At 30.5% G+C, this 11,950-nt stretch overlaps 4 protein-coding genes across 7 annotated transcripts; 2 read left to right on the forward strand and 2 right to left on the reverse strand.

Annotated features, from left to right (window-relative positions):
* Positions 1-123: 123 nt before the first annotated feature.
* LOC122403262 (gamma-secretase subunit pen-2) lies at positions 124-1,709 on the reverse strand. The gene is made up of 3 exons (XM_043406683.1): positions 1,427-1,709; positions 1,247-1,351; positions 124-997 (listed from the first exon to the last, which is right to left on the reverse strand). Exons 1-3 carry the CDS (start codon positions 1,485-1,487, stop codon positions 858-860), a joined length of 306 nt encoding a protein of 101 aa, XP_043262618.1. The 5' UTR covers positions 1,488-1,709; the 3' UTR covers positions 124-857.
* Positions 1,710-1,973: 264 nt separating this feature from the next.
* LOC122403263 (transcriptional repressor protein YY1-like) lies at positions 1,974-5,730 on the forward strand. Of its 2 annotated transcripts, none has more exons than XM_043406684.1 (3): positions 1,974-2,532; positions 3,969-4,563; positions 4,639-5,730. In XM_043406684.1, the coding sequence occupies exons 1-3, from the start codon at positions 2,046-2,048 to the stop codon at positions 4,751-4,753; spliced, it is 1,197 nt and encodes a 398-aa protein (XP_043262619.1). In that variant the 5' UTR covers positions 1,974-2,045; the 3' UTR covers positions 4,754-5,730. The 2 variants fall into 2 exon arrangements, with proteins under 2 accessions (XP_043262619.1, XP_043262620.1); XM_043406685.1 differs by having other exon boundaries at positions 4,008-4,563.
* Positions 5,731-6,712: 982 nt separating this feature from the next.
* LOC122403264 (splicing factor U2af 38 kDa subunit) lies at positions 6,713-8,454 on the reverse strand. The gene is made up of 5 exons (XM_043406687.1): positions 8,277-8,454; positions 8,108-8,195; positions 7,812-7,878; positions 7,416-7,704; positions 6,713-7,247 (listed from the first exon to the last, which is right to left on the reverse strand). The coding sequence occupies exons 1-5, from the start codon at positions 8,318-8,320 to the stop codon at positions 7,010-7,012; spliced, it is 726 nt and encodes a 241-aa protein (XP_043262622.1). The 5' UTR covers positions 8,321-8,454; the 3' UTR covers positions 6,713-7,009.
* Positions 8,455-9,034: 580 nt separating this feature from the next.
* Positions 9,035-11,429, forward strand: LOC122403269 (serine/threonine-protein kinase pelle). 3 transcript variants are annotated; one of them, XM_043406700.1, is made up of 5 exons: positions 9,035-9,210; positions 9,283-9,762; positions 9,844-9,906; positions 9,988-10,427; positions 10,509-11,429. In XM_043406700.1, exons 1-5 carry the CDS (start codon positions 9,096-9,098, stop codon positions 10,848-10,850), a joined length of 1,440 nt encoding a protein of 479 aa, XP_043262635.1. In that variant the 5' UTR covers positions 9,035-9,095; the 3' UTR covers positions 10,851-11,429. The 3 variants fall into 3 exon arrangements, with proteins under 3 accessions (XP_043262635.1, XP_043262634.1, XP_043262636.1); XM_043406699.1 differs by having other exon boundaries at positions 9,283-9,906; XM_043406701.1 differs by having other exon boundaries at positions 9,283-9,906; positions 10,627-10,770.
* The last annotated feature ends 521 nt before the right edge of the window (positions 11,430-11,950 follow it).

Consider the following 11,950-nt stretch of genomic DNA (forward strand, 5'->3'; position numbering starts at 1 on the left):
GTGCTATTAAGTTTTAGAAATATTTCAATTAAGTGCATTAAAATAAACAATATATTTTTTATAACTCTAAGTATTGTGATTTATTTAAATATCAAAAGTTTAATTTTAATATAATTTTTTTTAATGCATATATTACAAATATATCATAGTAAAGTAATCTTCAATTAAATTGTTTAGTCAGGACCATTTCCCTGCTAGTAAGTGGTATTACATTATACCTTTCCTCATCCCAACTATCATTACTGGCATTCAACCTATACATATTGGTCTGTATGTTTCTGAAGTCAGACACTCATTATATTTTCACTTTGATTTAATTCTATTATCAAATTTCATTTTAAATCAACAGTATGACCAATAATCAGTTTACAAATATTAATTATTAATTCTCATACTAGAATGTATAAGAACCATGTAAGCAAGATCCAATTATGTTCATTAATGAACACTTCTGTTATCAATGGATCGACAAAGTTTTTCCAATAAAATTTAAATTAAAACTACATGACTTTTCTGGTTCATCATGAAGGTAACCGGAACAATTATTAGGAACTTCTGTGTTCATCAATGGACAGAGGGAAAATTCTAGCATAGATATCATTGGGCTGGATTTATAAATAATGGATATCTCCAAGGACTATCCCCAAAGGAGCTCCCTTCTTTTGCAACTCTAATAATAGAAGTATACAGGGAGAAGGTATCTGGTATGCTGAGTGGTTCACATCAGGAACGGTGAATATCAAAGATGCAAGGTATTTAGGTCATTTAATTTATCAACAGTCTAGACTTTACCAATTTAATTGAAGCTTACTATGGTTACAAATTAATAATTAAATAAAAATAATTTTATCACAATGTTATGGAACACCCATAGGAATTATGTAACTAATAGAATCTGCAAATTCACCCCATGCTGCTCTTTGTGTTTGAAATGTAATGATCCATGCTAAAAGAGCAGCCGACCATAAAGCTGCTCCTATAGCAGAGAATATCACGTCTGAAAATTTGATTTAACAAAATATTTGTTATATACATATATACATATATGAATTTACAACAATTAAATAGCATAATATTTTTTTAGTAATACTTCTAGCTTGATGTTTGTCAACATATATTCTATACTTCATACAAATTCAATAAATAATAAAACAGTAGAATGAATTTAAATTTTTCTCTTCTAAATAGTAATAAAACTTCATGTTGAACATGTATACACTAAAACAGATAATAAGTAAAAACTTACATCTTTTGATTTGCTTTTGTTCTTCGTAATGCGGCGCGACAAAAGCTTCTTTGGCAAACCAAACAGCATTCACAGCCCAAAGGAATGGCAAAAAAACAAATCCAGCTGTGAAACAAACAAAATATTTATATATTTTTATATAAAGAATTAAAATATCATAACTAAATGAATATCACTTACCACGAAAATACCATTTACAAAGATATAATTTTTTGTCATTTTTTGTCTTCGATAAGTCCATCGTGATAACAATCCGAAATTAATAACCTATATTTTTATTTTAAAGATTCGAACCTGTGCATGCAATATAGTTCTATATATTGCAAAGATATATCGGTGTACGGTTAAAATAATCAATTAAGGTATTGGGACAAATTTGTAAATAATACATAAAATACATTTATGATAAGTCAAACTAGAACCAAAGTTTCTTCTACACTGAATATGTTACTCGCATTTCCCAGAAGATGGCACAACGTATATTAAAAAGAAGAGGAAGGGTACGCTTTAATGGTTCTCACAAGAAGCACACTAAACGCATAACAAATTTAAAAAATATAAGCTATATTATAAAACGTAGTTATTCATATTATACTATTATAACTCATAAATGATGTTTAAGAACTATGCGTAAAATTGAAAAGAAAATTTCAAAGAAAGAATCGCTTACAAAAAAATAACGAATTCAGAATGAACACCACTTTAGTAATCGTAATGGTGGGAGTGAGTCACGTGATCAGCTAACTTACCGCCCCGCTTGTCGCGCGAGTATCCGGGGCCAGCCATTTTGATTAGTAACATGGCGTCAGCGGAGATTAATATGGCGTCCTCGGACATAATAACCGAAGTGGAGATTCAACCAGATATCCAAGAGGTTGAAATAGAAACAATACCGGTGGAAATACCCTGTGAGACCGTAGAAACTACCATCGAGGGAGAGGATGGGCAACCGATGATAGCTCTTCAACCACTTCCAGAGCCAGGGCGCGAAGAAATCATACTACAGACGCAAGAAGAAATCGTCGGCAGTGATCCACTAAGCGTATACGATCAAATCCCAGTTCCAGAGAACGATATTTATGTCGAGTCGAGTCCTGGACCATCGAGAAAAGGTCCCAAGAAGGCCAGAAAGAGTGGTGCATCGAGATTCAGAACGTCCGATCATACGATTTTTGGGGAAATGGGTTCGGAAACGAAGGCTAGAAAGTGGGAGCAGAAGCAAGTGCAAATCAAGACGCTTGAAGGTGAATTCTCGGTGACGATGTGGGCCTCAGGTACCGACGACGGTAAGTCTTATGTTTGTTTCTAACCTTTCGATAACTAAAATGAAACACACCGAACTACTTGGTCGAAAATCTTCGCAACGAGTATCTCTCCGTGTACACTGTTGGTACGCACTTCCGGTGGGCTTGAATCAATACCGTGGTTTTCTTATGGGATCGTCAAGTTCATCTACAGTATGCTTTCGGTTTTTTTTTATTATCAACGATTTCGTTGACAGTTTGCGTTGTTTGTTTTGATCAAGAGAACGCCATTATGCTGCCAGGGGGCAGCCATATTTTGAAAATGGCTTCTTTTACGTGATCTATCCTCTCGAATGATAATGGCGGAGACGTACTTACAGCAGAAAGAACAGAACTCTTACGCTCACGATATCTTTCTTAAACACGCTACTTTATTTGTTCCTTTGCTTTTTTCCTTTATCTATATAAGTTTTCGCATATTTCTATCGAATAAAATATCTAATTCCTTGTTTTATGAGGCGAATTATTTAAATATTCGATTTATTCTTTCAAATATAAAGCGTGTTTTGACTTCTTACGTCATTCAATGTAAAATCCATAATTTTTTGTTGAGCATTCACGGATACTAAAAACACCTTCAAAATTACAGTAATTGTGACTTTAATTTTTCTTTTCACAAATCATGCAGTTGGATGCTTCAATTGCCATATAGATGGAATATCATTTAAAAATGAAATTATAGTGGAGATTCACAGGCGCACAAATCGACCTCATCTTTGTCGCGCTTCTTTATTATATATATGAATAATTGGATGTATGTAATAAATGTATCCTAATACTCCTATAATATAATATAATACAATAGGATTCACAGATTATATTCGTATAAATTTTTTAAGTACAAATTAATTTTTGCTTTTAACTGTTGATAATTTAGAGTTCGTAATAATGGTAGCAATAATATTGAAGTTAATGATTAAATACATTTTGTATTAATTTTTTGGATATAAATTAGTGTTTTTTTATTATATGTAATTCTTCAAGTAATTAATATTTCTGTATTTGAATGTTCGAAAATAATTTAAAAAAATTTGTAAATATTTTATATTTTTTGATAACTTATATTCTTTTTAAAGAGCAAACAAAAGGTTTTTAAATATATATATAATTATTTTAAACTTTGTATTTCTTTATAAGCCTAACAAAAATACGAACTTCTCTATTTTTATTTGAAATGTAATTTACATTATTGATAAATAAAAAGAGATTGATTATTAAATTGTTAAATACGTATATATATTTTGCTGTTCTTTTCATTTTTACATTAAATACAATGTTACATTAAGAAAAATAATGTTTTATGTTGTTATGTAATAAAGGTTTTTACTAATAAATATAAATAAAAAATACACAATTTTTGTAACCAAAAATAAATACAGTAGCTTTTGTTTGGGACTGCTTGTTTGTTATTGTTAAAGGGAGTGTCCTATTAGCTCCTCACCTGGTGGATGTTCCAGATGAAGGCTCAAATCCAGAGCCTGATCCAGACTACACAGAATACATGACTGGTAAATCCAATGCCAAATTCAATCATTCTGGGAGCTCCATTTCTGATGGAATGCCTGGTCTTGACCTTTCGGATCCAAAACAGCTGGCAGAATTTGCTAGGCCTGGTCACAAATTGAAAGTACGCAAGCCACCTGTTTTAGATGGTGTTGAGCGTACTATAGCCTGTCCACATAAAGGATGCACAAAAATGTTCAGAGATAATAGTGCGATGCGTAAACATTTGCACACTCATGGGCCAAGGGTACACGTATGCGCAGAATGTGGCAAAGCTTTTGTTGAAAGTTCAAAATTGAAGAGGCACCAGTTGGTTCATACAGGAGAAAAGCCTTTCCAATGTACATTTGAAGGATGTGGCAAAAGGTTTAGTCTTGACTTCAATCTTCGTACTCATGTTAGAATTCATACTGGAGACAGACCTTATGTTTGCCCATTTGATGGATGCAGTAAAAAATTTGCACAATCAACGAATTTAAAGTCACATATATTAACACATGCAAAAGCCAAGTAAGAATATATTTTTGTTTCGTATATATCAATTTAAGTATTTTTCATATAAAAGGTGCAAATATTAATTTACAGGTCACGTAATGCTATTGGGAGACAAGTACAACAAATACAACTTCAACAGCCTCAGTTTGTTCAAGTTGAAGTTGCGGATGTGGATAACCAACAGTTCATTGTTTATGCCGATTAGCCCCCCTAAACAATGATCTCATATCCTACTAAACCTACTATGGAGTATCGTAATCATTAATTAGTAACCTAAACAATGTAAATATTTTCACGATACAACAAGTGATGCGGGCGGGACATTACAGAGAAGCTGTTAGTTATCTTAAAAGATGAAATTAATTAATCGATTTATACCTCTGTGCTTAGACACAAAGTAAATGGATAACACGAGCACTATACTACCACAAAAATAAAATAAACTATGCTAAGGAAGATAATTCTTATCTTCTGAAACATATAAGGTAGAATGTTGCGCACTGCTCAATCTCATGTCCGAGTAACTAAATGATACCTAGTGCGCTGTCATAATGAAACTGTATATATTTATACGTAAAGTAAAATATTGTATACAGTATATTTTGGAGAAATTCTGATGAGAATAAACTACAAAATACGTCTTTTCCGTCGGACTTAATTGTACCACTTTAATATACTTTTTACACTATATAATGGTAATTGTTAATAGTCATTGGAAAAAAGGAAGAAACATAAATGCGTCTATTGTATATTATAGTTTAATGTCCGCAAAATATGATACCTTAATTCCTGTAAAATTATTAAGATGTTTTTAAGTATTGTCTATTAAGATAGACACTGAAAACATTGTAAGATCAAATGGATGCGTTTAATATTGTCGGCATTAAAAAAAAAAGCGATTAATTCGAAAGACGTACGTTGACATAATATATTTTATCCGTGATATTCACGAACACATTGTGATGTATACATGTGCATCGATGCAATGACATTAACGAAGTTGTTAAGAAATTCGTGTCATTTCGAAGTAAGAAGCAATAGTTTATAGATAGATTTATAATATCGACTGTATTAAATGGCGATTGCGTGCATCCCATTACATCGTTATTCATTAACATTCGCATATCACAATTTTATACATGCAGCTACAACGTTAAAACATATATCTACAATTCGATCTATATAATAATTTCAACATTATTTATAAAAGGAATTTGGATAATTTATTTAAATCGTGTAAAGTATATTCTTTCATAAATATTTCTTTACAGCTATGTATTTCATTTTTATGGCTGTATTCATTTAATGAAATGTGAAATACTTAAAGTATTTCTTGAAAGCTCATTTTCCAAAACATGACTATACGATTTGTTGTATAATACTACAATCTTGAATTTCTTTCCAGTCAAATAACTTTTGGCTTTTATTTGTTTTGTATATTCCAATAATTTCCACGCATTTTCTATGTATAAGATATTTCTACGAGTTGTAAACATTTTAAATTGATAATTTCCTTTTATAATAAAACATGAAACATTGATATAAATTCTGCCAGTGTATAACATACAATGTAATTTGGCCTATATAATTAGAGATGTTTGCTTGTGGAAAGAAGTTTGAGAAATCTGTAGAATTTTGAATGCCTGGTGGAAAAATAGAGACTTAGTCTGATATTGATCTGCTAATAAATATTTTTTATCGACACTATACTAGGAGCATTCAGCATAATTTCTTGCACATTGTAGTAATAATTGCTTCATGTTGGAAGTAATGTTAAATATAATGTGAGATATATAAAACTGTCTTGTGTTCGAATACTACTGGTGTGTTCATATTATGTAATAATTTTCTCATTTGAAGTTTATACCAATGGATTTAAAAAATAAGTAAACATGATTTTCAAATTTTTTTATTTTTATTATTACACATGCAAAAATTTTTTTATACTGTGATAACTTTATACAGTCACAATGGTCACATATAAAGATTTACTAATGCAATGAAAATTATTATAATTCAGTTTACATTCAAGCATATCTATTTATAATCATATAGTAATTTAAACAAATTTCAGTGAATACAAAGAAAATCATTTATGTTAATATTAACATATAACATCTAGAAAGAAAAAACGTTTACTATGTTTTTAACGCAATTATGTACTAAACAATTTCATCTTATTTAACTCTTCGATCGTCATATTTCGAAAGTAATTGTTTACATTATGTTTTATCTCTATTTTAGAAAAGTACATCTTTTAAGTTTTCCTTTATTAATTTGATACAACTTATTGCTTAAGGGCAGAAATTAACGTTTCCAGAAACTGTTACAGAATTAATGAACAAAAGTTTAAAAAAATGTATCAGTGAATACATTTTGTTTGACAAGATAGTCAAAAGATTAACAGATCCATTTAGATCATTTTATTATGAAGTATTATTACAATTGGAAATTAGTATAATTAATACCTCCCGGATCGACCATCTCGGCCCTTATCGTCTCTACCTTTTCGACGATCTTTAGATCTGGACCTCCTGTCACGAGAACGTGATCTTCGCTTGCGATCACGGCCGCGGGATCGTGAACGTGATCTCGATCGACCTTTGCCACCTTTCTTTCGACTATACAAATAACGTCTTAATTCTCGTGAAATAGGTTTCAAATGCATAAAGTTACAAAATCCTGAGCGCGTACATTCTCTGAAACAATATTAAATTTTGTAGTTAATAAAAAGTATTTGATTTATGTGAAAAGGATTAAATGCTCAACAACACTCCTAAAACAAGTATTTTAAGATAAGTGCATGATAAATTGCAATACTTCATAATCAAATATTTAAAAAAATATTATTTTACATGCGTACATACCCCATTTCATATTGACGGCAACAAGCTTCTCTAAAGTCGGTAACTGGTGAAAGTTCAGCATAAACTGGTCTACCACCAAACCATCTATTGTTCAAATCATTTACAGCTCTTTCTGCATCTTCTTCCCTTCGAAACTTGATGTAAACATTTCCAACTAAGTGATCTCCAAGATTATCACAAACATTCATTTCCTCTATTTCACCGTATTTATCCTCGCATTCAACAAAGACATCTTCAAAGAAGTTATCATAATGTTCTTGCATTTCTTCGTCAGATACATTGGCAACCACTAAAAAATAATATTTATACAATTAATTTTACAAATTATTGTTTTCATTAGCATCACTTGTTTCCCAACAACTATGTGTGAAACTGTACCACTAATATTAAACTCACAATGAGATCCATCTGCACTTTTTGCTGAATTTTGAGGGTTCACATAAAGATTCTGTAATAAGCATGTCTGAAACAAACATGTCTCTATGTTAGTTTATTCAACCACATTAAGAATATAATTGTAAGAATATATGTACAATCAATAATTTTCACTTTTCAAATTTTAATTATTGATAAAAAGTTTAAGAATAAATAAAAGAAAATATAAAACAGGATGTTTAAGAAAAATAGACCTATAACTTTGGAATAGTCTTACAGAAATAAGAAAAATAAAAGGTTAAGGAAAACTTTGTTACCTGACTGAAAGTTGGTTTATTATGAATCCGTGAGCACCGATCTCCATGTCGACAGGCACCGATTTTGAAATAAAATGAACAATTTACTCTGTAAAAATGAAGAATCGTAATAGTGTTGAGATTTAATATGAAAAATTCAAACACGTACCAATTAAATAATAAAACTTACTTGTCTTTTTCAGTACCAAAAATTGATGCCAAGTATTCTGCCATTGTTTATTTCTTCTTGGTATTTAAAAACAATGATGTTATGGTTTCTAAAGCGTGCAAAGAGCCGCTTTGCCACAACATACACAACGTTTTGCGTGCGACTCCGATTTCAAAATGGCGTATGCGGTGTTATAAAACGCTCACTTAATAACTTTGCTAGTGATTGTTGAAGGTTCAAAATTTTACCCTTAGAGGGCATACAAATTTATTGTTCTGTAAAACTTCATTATACATATATGCATGCGATTGTGTGTGTAAAGAGAGTTCGTATTGGAAATACCATAAAGTGACTGACATCAAGAAACCAGAAAATTTATGGTTCCAGATAGAGAGCGAAAGTTGTTTCAAAATCTGATTGGCAGTATTCTAGATTGTAACTACAAAAACAGTGTGGCCAGATTTGGCATCATTGAGTGCATCGATGGCAACACTAGTAACGACGAACCTCCTTAGCATCTAACGGAGTCGTGGGGAAAGCCAGCATATCCTACCGCAAGAACCATGTTGTTCCTTTTGACAGCTGTTCATATAGGCCCATATTTGACTGTATAGAAAATAATTATATTTAATAATATGATATATCTATATTTATAATAATATACATCGTTTACAGTGTTACCACACCGGTGCACCCAGTGTCCGGTCTAGTGACGCTGTAAACAATTTATATCTAGTGACTTTAAACGAATATATATTTACGTTTAGTATGAGCTGTATGTAATAATTTTCCTTAAAACAAGTATAATTGTAGTTTATAAGGAAAAATCTGTTATACAATATGACTTCATCAAGCTGCACAGATAAAATTAAATATATTTATCAATTGCCATTTTTCGAACGATCAGAATTTTGCAAAATACTTAATCAAAATGACAAGTGGGAAGAGTTAGCTGGTATATTGTAGAGATTAAACATTTAACATTATTCACGTATGTTTCAATATATTACTAATAGTTGTCTTACAGGAACATGGATGGAATACGATGTATTGACAATACAATGTTTGCGAAAGGAAAAGAATCCAACCGACGAATTGTTAACAATGTGGGGCCATCATAATCATACAATATTGGAATTATTTGTTTTATTATCCAGAATGCAACATTATCAATCTATGGTGCCTTTAAAACCATTTGTTGAAGTTAAATTTCATAAGTTACTTTATAACGGAGAAGGTAACCTTCAGAGAGTATTAGGAAGACGACTCAATAAAAATACTAAAGATTTAAAGATAGGTACACAAAATTTTAATCAAGTCGTACCACCAGAACCGAATGTACCAAAACTTATCATTAAATCAAACACCAAGGAAGAATCTCTTAAAATATTAAACCAGCCTATGCAAGCTATGCAAATTGGAATTTCTCCAAGTAATTCCAATAACTTACTTGTTGCTTCTCTGGCAGCAGGCTATCCTTTACCACCTTCTGCACAGAATGAATCAAGTAATGGAAAACATAACGATATAACTATTCCTCGCACAGAAGCCACTCTACCACATGCTACTTATAATGAATTATCCATAGCTACCAATGAATGGAATAAGCATAATATACTAGGAAAAGGTGGTTTTGGAACTGTATATAGAGGTATAGGAAAAAATATAACTATGAAATTCTTTAATCATTAAGTTTATTATATGTACAGTATATCAGTTGTCTATTCTATAGGTACTTGGAAAAATACAGATGTTGCTATTAAAAAGATAGAAAAAAGAGGAGTTGATTCAGATGAAAGTTATATACTACAGCTTCAGCAGTCACTTAGGGAGATAAAGATTTTGAATTCTTGTCCACATGAAAATATTTTACCATTATACGCATATAGTTTGGATGGTAGAGCACCCTGTCTTGTATATCAACTAATGAAGAATGGATCTTTGGAAGACAGATTATTAGTGAAACAGAAAAGTCAACCATTAACATGGATACAGCGTCACGAAATTGCTAAAGGAACTGCACGTGGTTTACAATATTTACATACGATTGGAGGAAAGCCCTTGATACATGGGGATATAAAAAGTGCTAATATTTTACTTGATAAAAATTTTGAACCCAGAATTGGTGACTTTGGCTTAGCAAGAGAGGGCCCTGAAAAAGATTCCATAAAAGTAATTTTTTCTGTTTAAGAAACATGTTGCTATGAAGTAAATTTAATAACCTTTACTATTTACTTGTGATATTTTTTCTAGGTGAGTAAAATTCATGGTACTAGACCATACCTTCCAGAAGAATTTTTACATGGACGAAAATTATCTACAAAGGTAGATACTTACAGTTATGGTATAGTTTTATTTGAATTGGCTACAGGTTTGCCCGCTTATGATGAATCCAGGTTAGAAAACAAATTTCTGAAAGATTTTATTGACAGCTGGGAAGATAGAGATCTCCCTTTATTAATTGATAACAAAGCAGGTGAGAAAGACAGACAGGTTTATAATAATTTAATGGTTTTGGGAAAATGGTGTGCTAATCGCATGGCACAAAATAGGCCTGAAATGGATTATGTATTTAAAAAATTGAATGATTTATAATTTTATTGTGCTTTTATTTCTACTGTAAATTGTAGGAAGATATTATTTGTTGTTAAAAGTGCATTTAGAATATTGCATACCGTGTATAGTTTGAGAATACATATGATGAGTTATCAGATATTACTGATATTAAAAACAAGCAAGTTATTCCAGGCAATAAAGTTAGATGGGACACTGCACGCACACACCCACACACACGAAAGTATATAGTCATTCTTAATTTTCGTTTTATTTTGGCATGTATTTAGAATCACCTTTTAAAGTTTTTGATATCTACTGTGTGAAACGTCTGATATATTCTGATATCATGTACTCTGCAAATGATATTACTTTTGATATTGTAATATGTATTTTATTGTTACATTATCACATACGTTTTTATTTAACAAACTATTACCGATTCCTATGGAATTCTTCTCTGTAATTTTGTCAAATTGCATGGCTTGTGTTAGTTTTGTCGTCGGCATAAGTTTTACTTTATGAGTTATACATAATTTGTAAATACTCTTTTTATTTGTACTTTGTCTAAGCAGATTTTATTTCATTTTGTAGTATTTACACTTAAACTGTAGAACTATTCACAGAAATGTATGTATTTTGTATATAATAAAAATATTTTTTAAATAAACATCGACATTGTTAAATAAGTATATAAAATATCTGTAATCTTATGTATTTAAGCATAAGAATACAAAGAACGTAAAAGTGATGGTTTAGTAGTTTTAATTGAGTAGAAAAGAACTGGTATAAGTATAAAATGTTTCTTTAAATATTTGCCCAAATTATCAATTGTATCCCAACTCTTTTTTTGGATGTAGAAAATTATATAGAATATAAGTAATCATGAAAGTAATTTAGGCTGTATAAAGACATGTCAAATTAGAACAAATACGTAATAAACTATATTTTAAGTTTTTATTATGAAATTTTAATCATCAGTATATAGATATATAAGTATATATATTTTTTCTAAAATTTGTACAACATGTAGTTTTAATTTTATATTTATGTCTCTATACAATGATAAATTGACTACATAATATGAATGACATTATGGTAATGAAGAATGTAATACAACAATGAAATGAAATATTGCATTA

Source organism: Colletes gigas, unplaced genomic scaffold (assembly GCF_013123115.1).
Source record: "Colletes gigas isolate AHSC1104 unplaced genomic scaffold, ASM1312311v1 Colletes_gigas_Sc00048, whole genome shotgun sequence".
NCBI classification, from domain to species: domain Eukaryota; kingdom Metazoa; phylum Arthropoda; class Insecta; order Hymenoptera; family Colletidae; genus Colletes; species Colletes gigas.

Bases quoted from the DNA above. Each gene is read 5' to 3' on its own strand.
- LOC122403262 (XM_043406683.1), bottom strand. From the start codon at position 1,487: ATGGACTTATCGAAGACAAAAAATGACAAAAAATTATATCTTTGTAAA. The intron at 1,352-1,426 runs GTAAGTGATATT...TTTGTTTCACAG, and splicing joins TTGTAAATGGTATTTTCGTG to CTGGATTTGTTTTTTTGCCA. The intron at 998-1,246 runs GTAAGTTTTTAC...TCAAATTTTCAG, and splicing joins ACAAAAGCAAATCAAAAGAT to ACGTGATATTCTCTGCTATA.
- LOC122403263 (XM_043406684.1), top strand. From the start codon at position 2,046: ATGGCGTCAGCGGAGATTAATATGGCGTCCTCGGACATAATAACCGAA. The intron at 2,533-3,968 runs GTAAGTCTTATG...TTATTGTTAAAG, and splicing joins GGCCTCAGGTACCGACGACG to GGAGTGTCCTATTAGCTCCT. The intron at 4,564-4,638 runs GTAAGAATATAT...ATTAATTTACAG, and splicing joins TTAACACATGCAAAAGCCAA to GTCACGTAATGCTATTGGGA.
- LOC122403264 (XM_043406687.1), bottom strand. From the start codon at position 8,320: ATGGCAGAATACTTGGCATCAATTTTTGGTACTGAAAAAGACAA. The intron at 8,196-8,276 runs GTAAGTTTTATT...TCATTTTTACAG, and splicing joins TTTGGTACTGAAAAAGACAA to AGTAAATTGTTCATTTTATT. The intron at 7,879-8,107 runs GTAACAAAGTTT...TGTTTGTTTCAG, and splicing joins ATAAACCAACTTTCAGTCAG to ACATGCTTATTACAGAATCT.
- LOC122403269 (XM_043406699.1), top strand. From the start codon at position 9,096: ATGACTTCATCAAGCTGCACAGATAAAATTAAATATATTTATCAATTG. The intron at 9,211-9,282 runs GTATATTGTAGA...GTTGTCTTACAG, and splicing joins CAAGTGGGAAGAGTTAGCTG to GAACATGGATGGAATACGAT. The intron at 9,907-9,987 runs GTATAGGAAAAA...TCTATTCTATAG, and splicing joins TTTTGGAACTGTATATAGAG to GTACTTGGAAAAATACAGAT.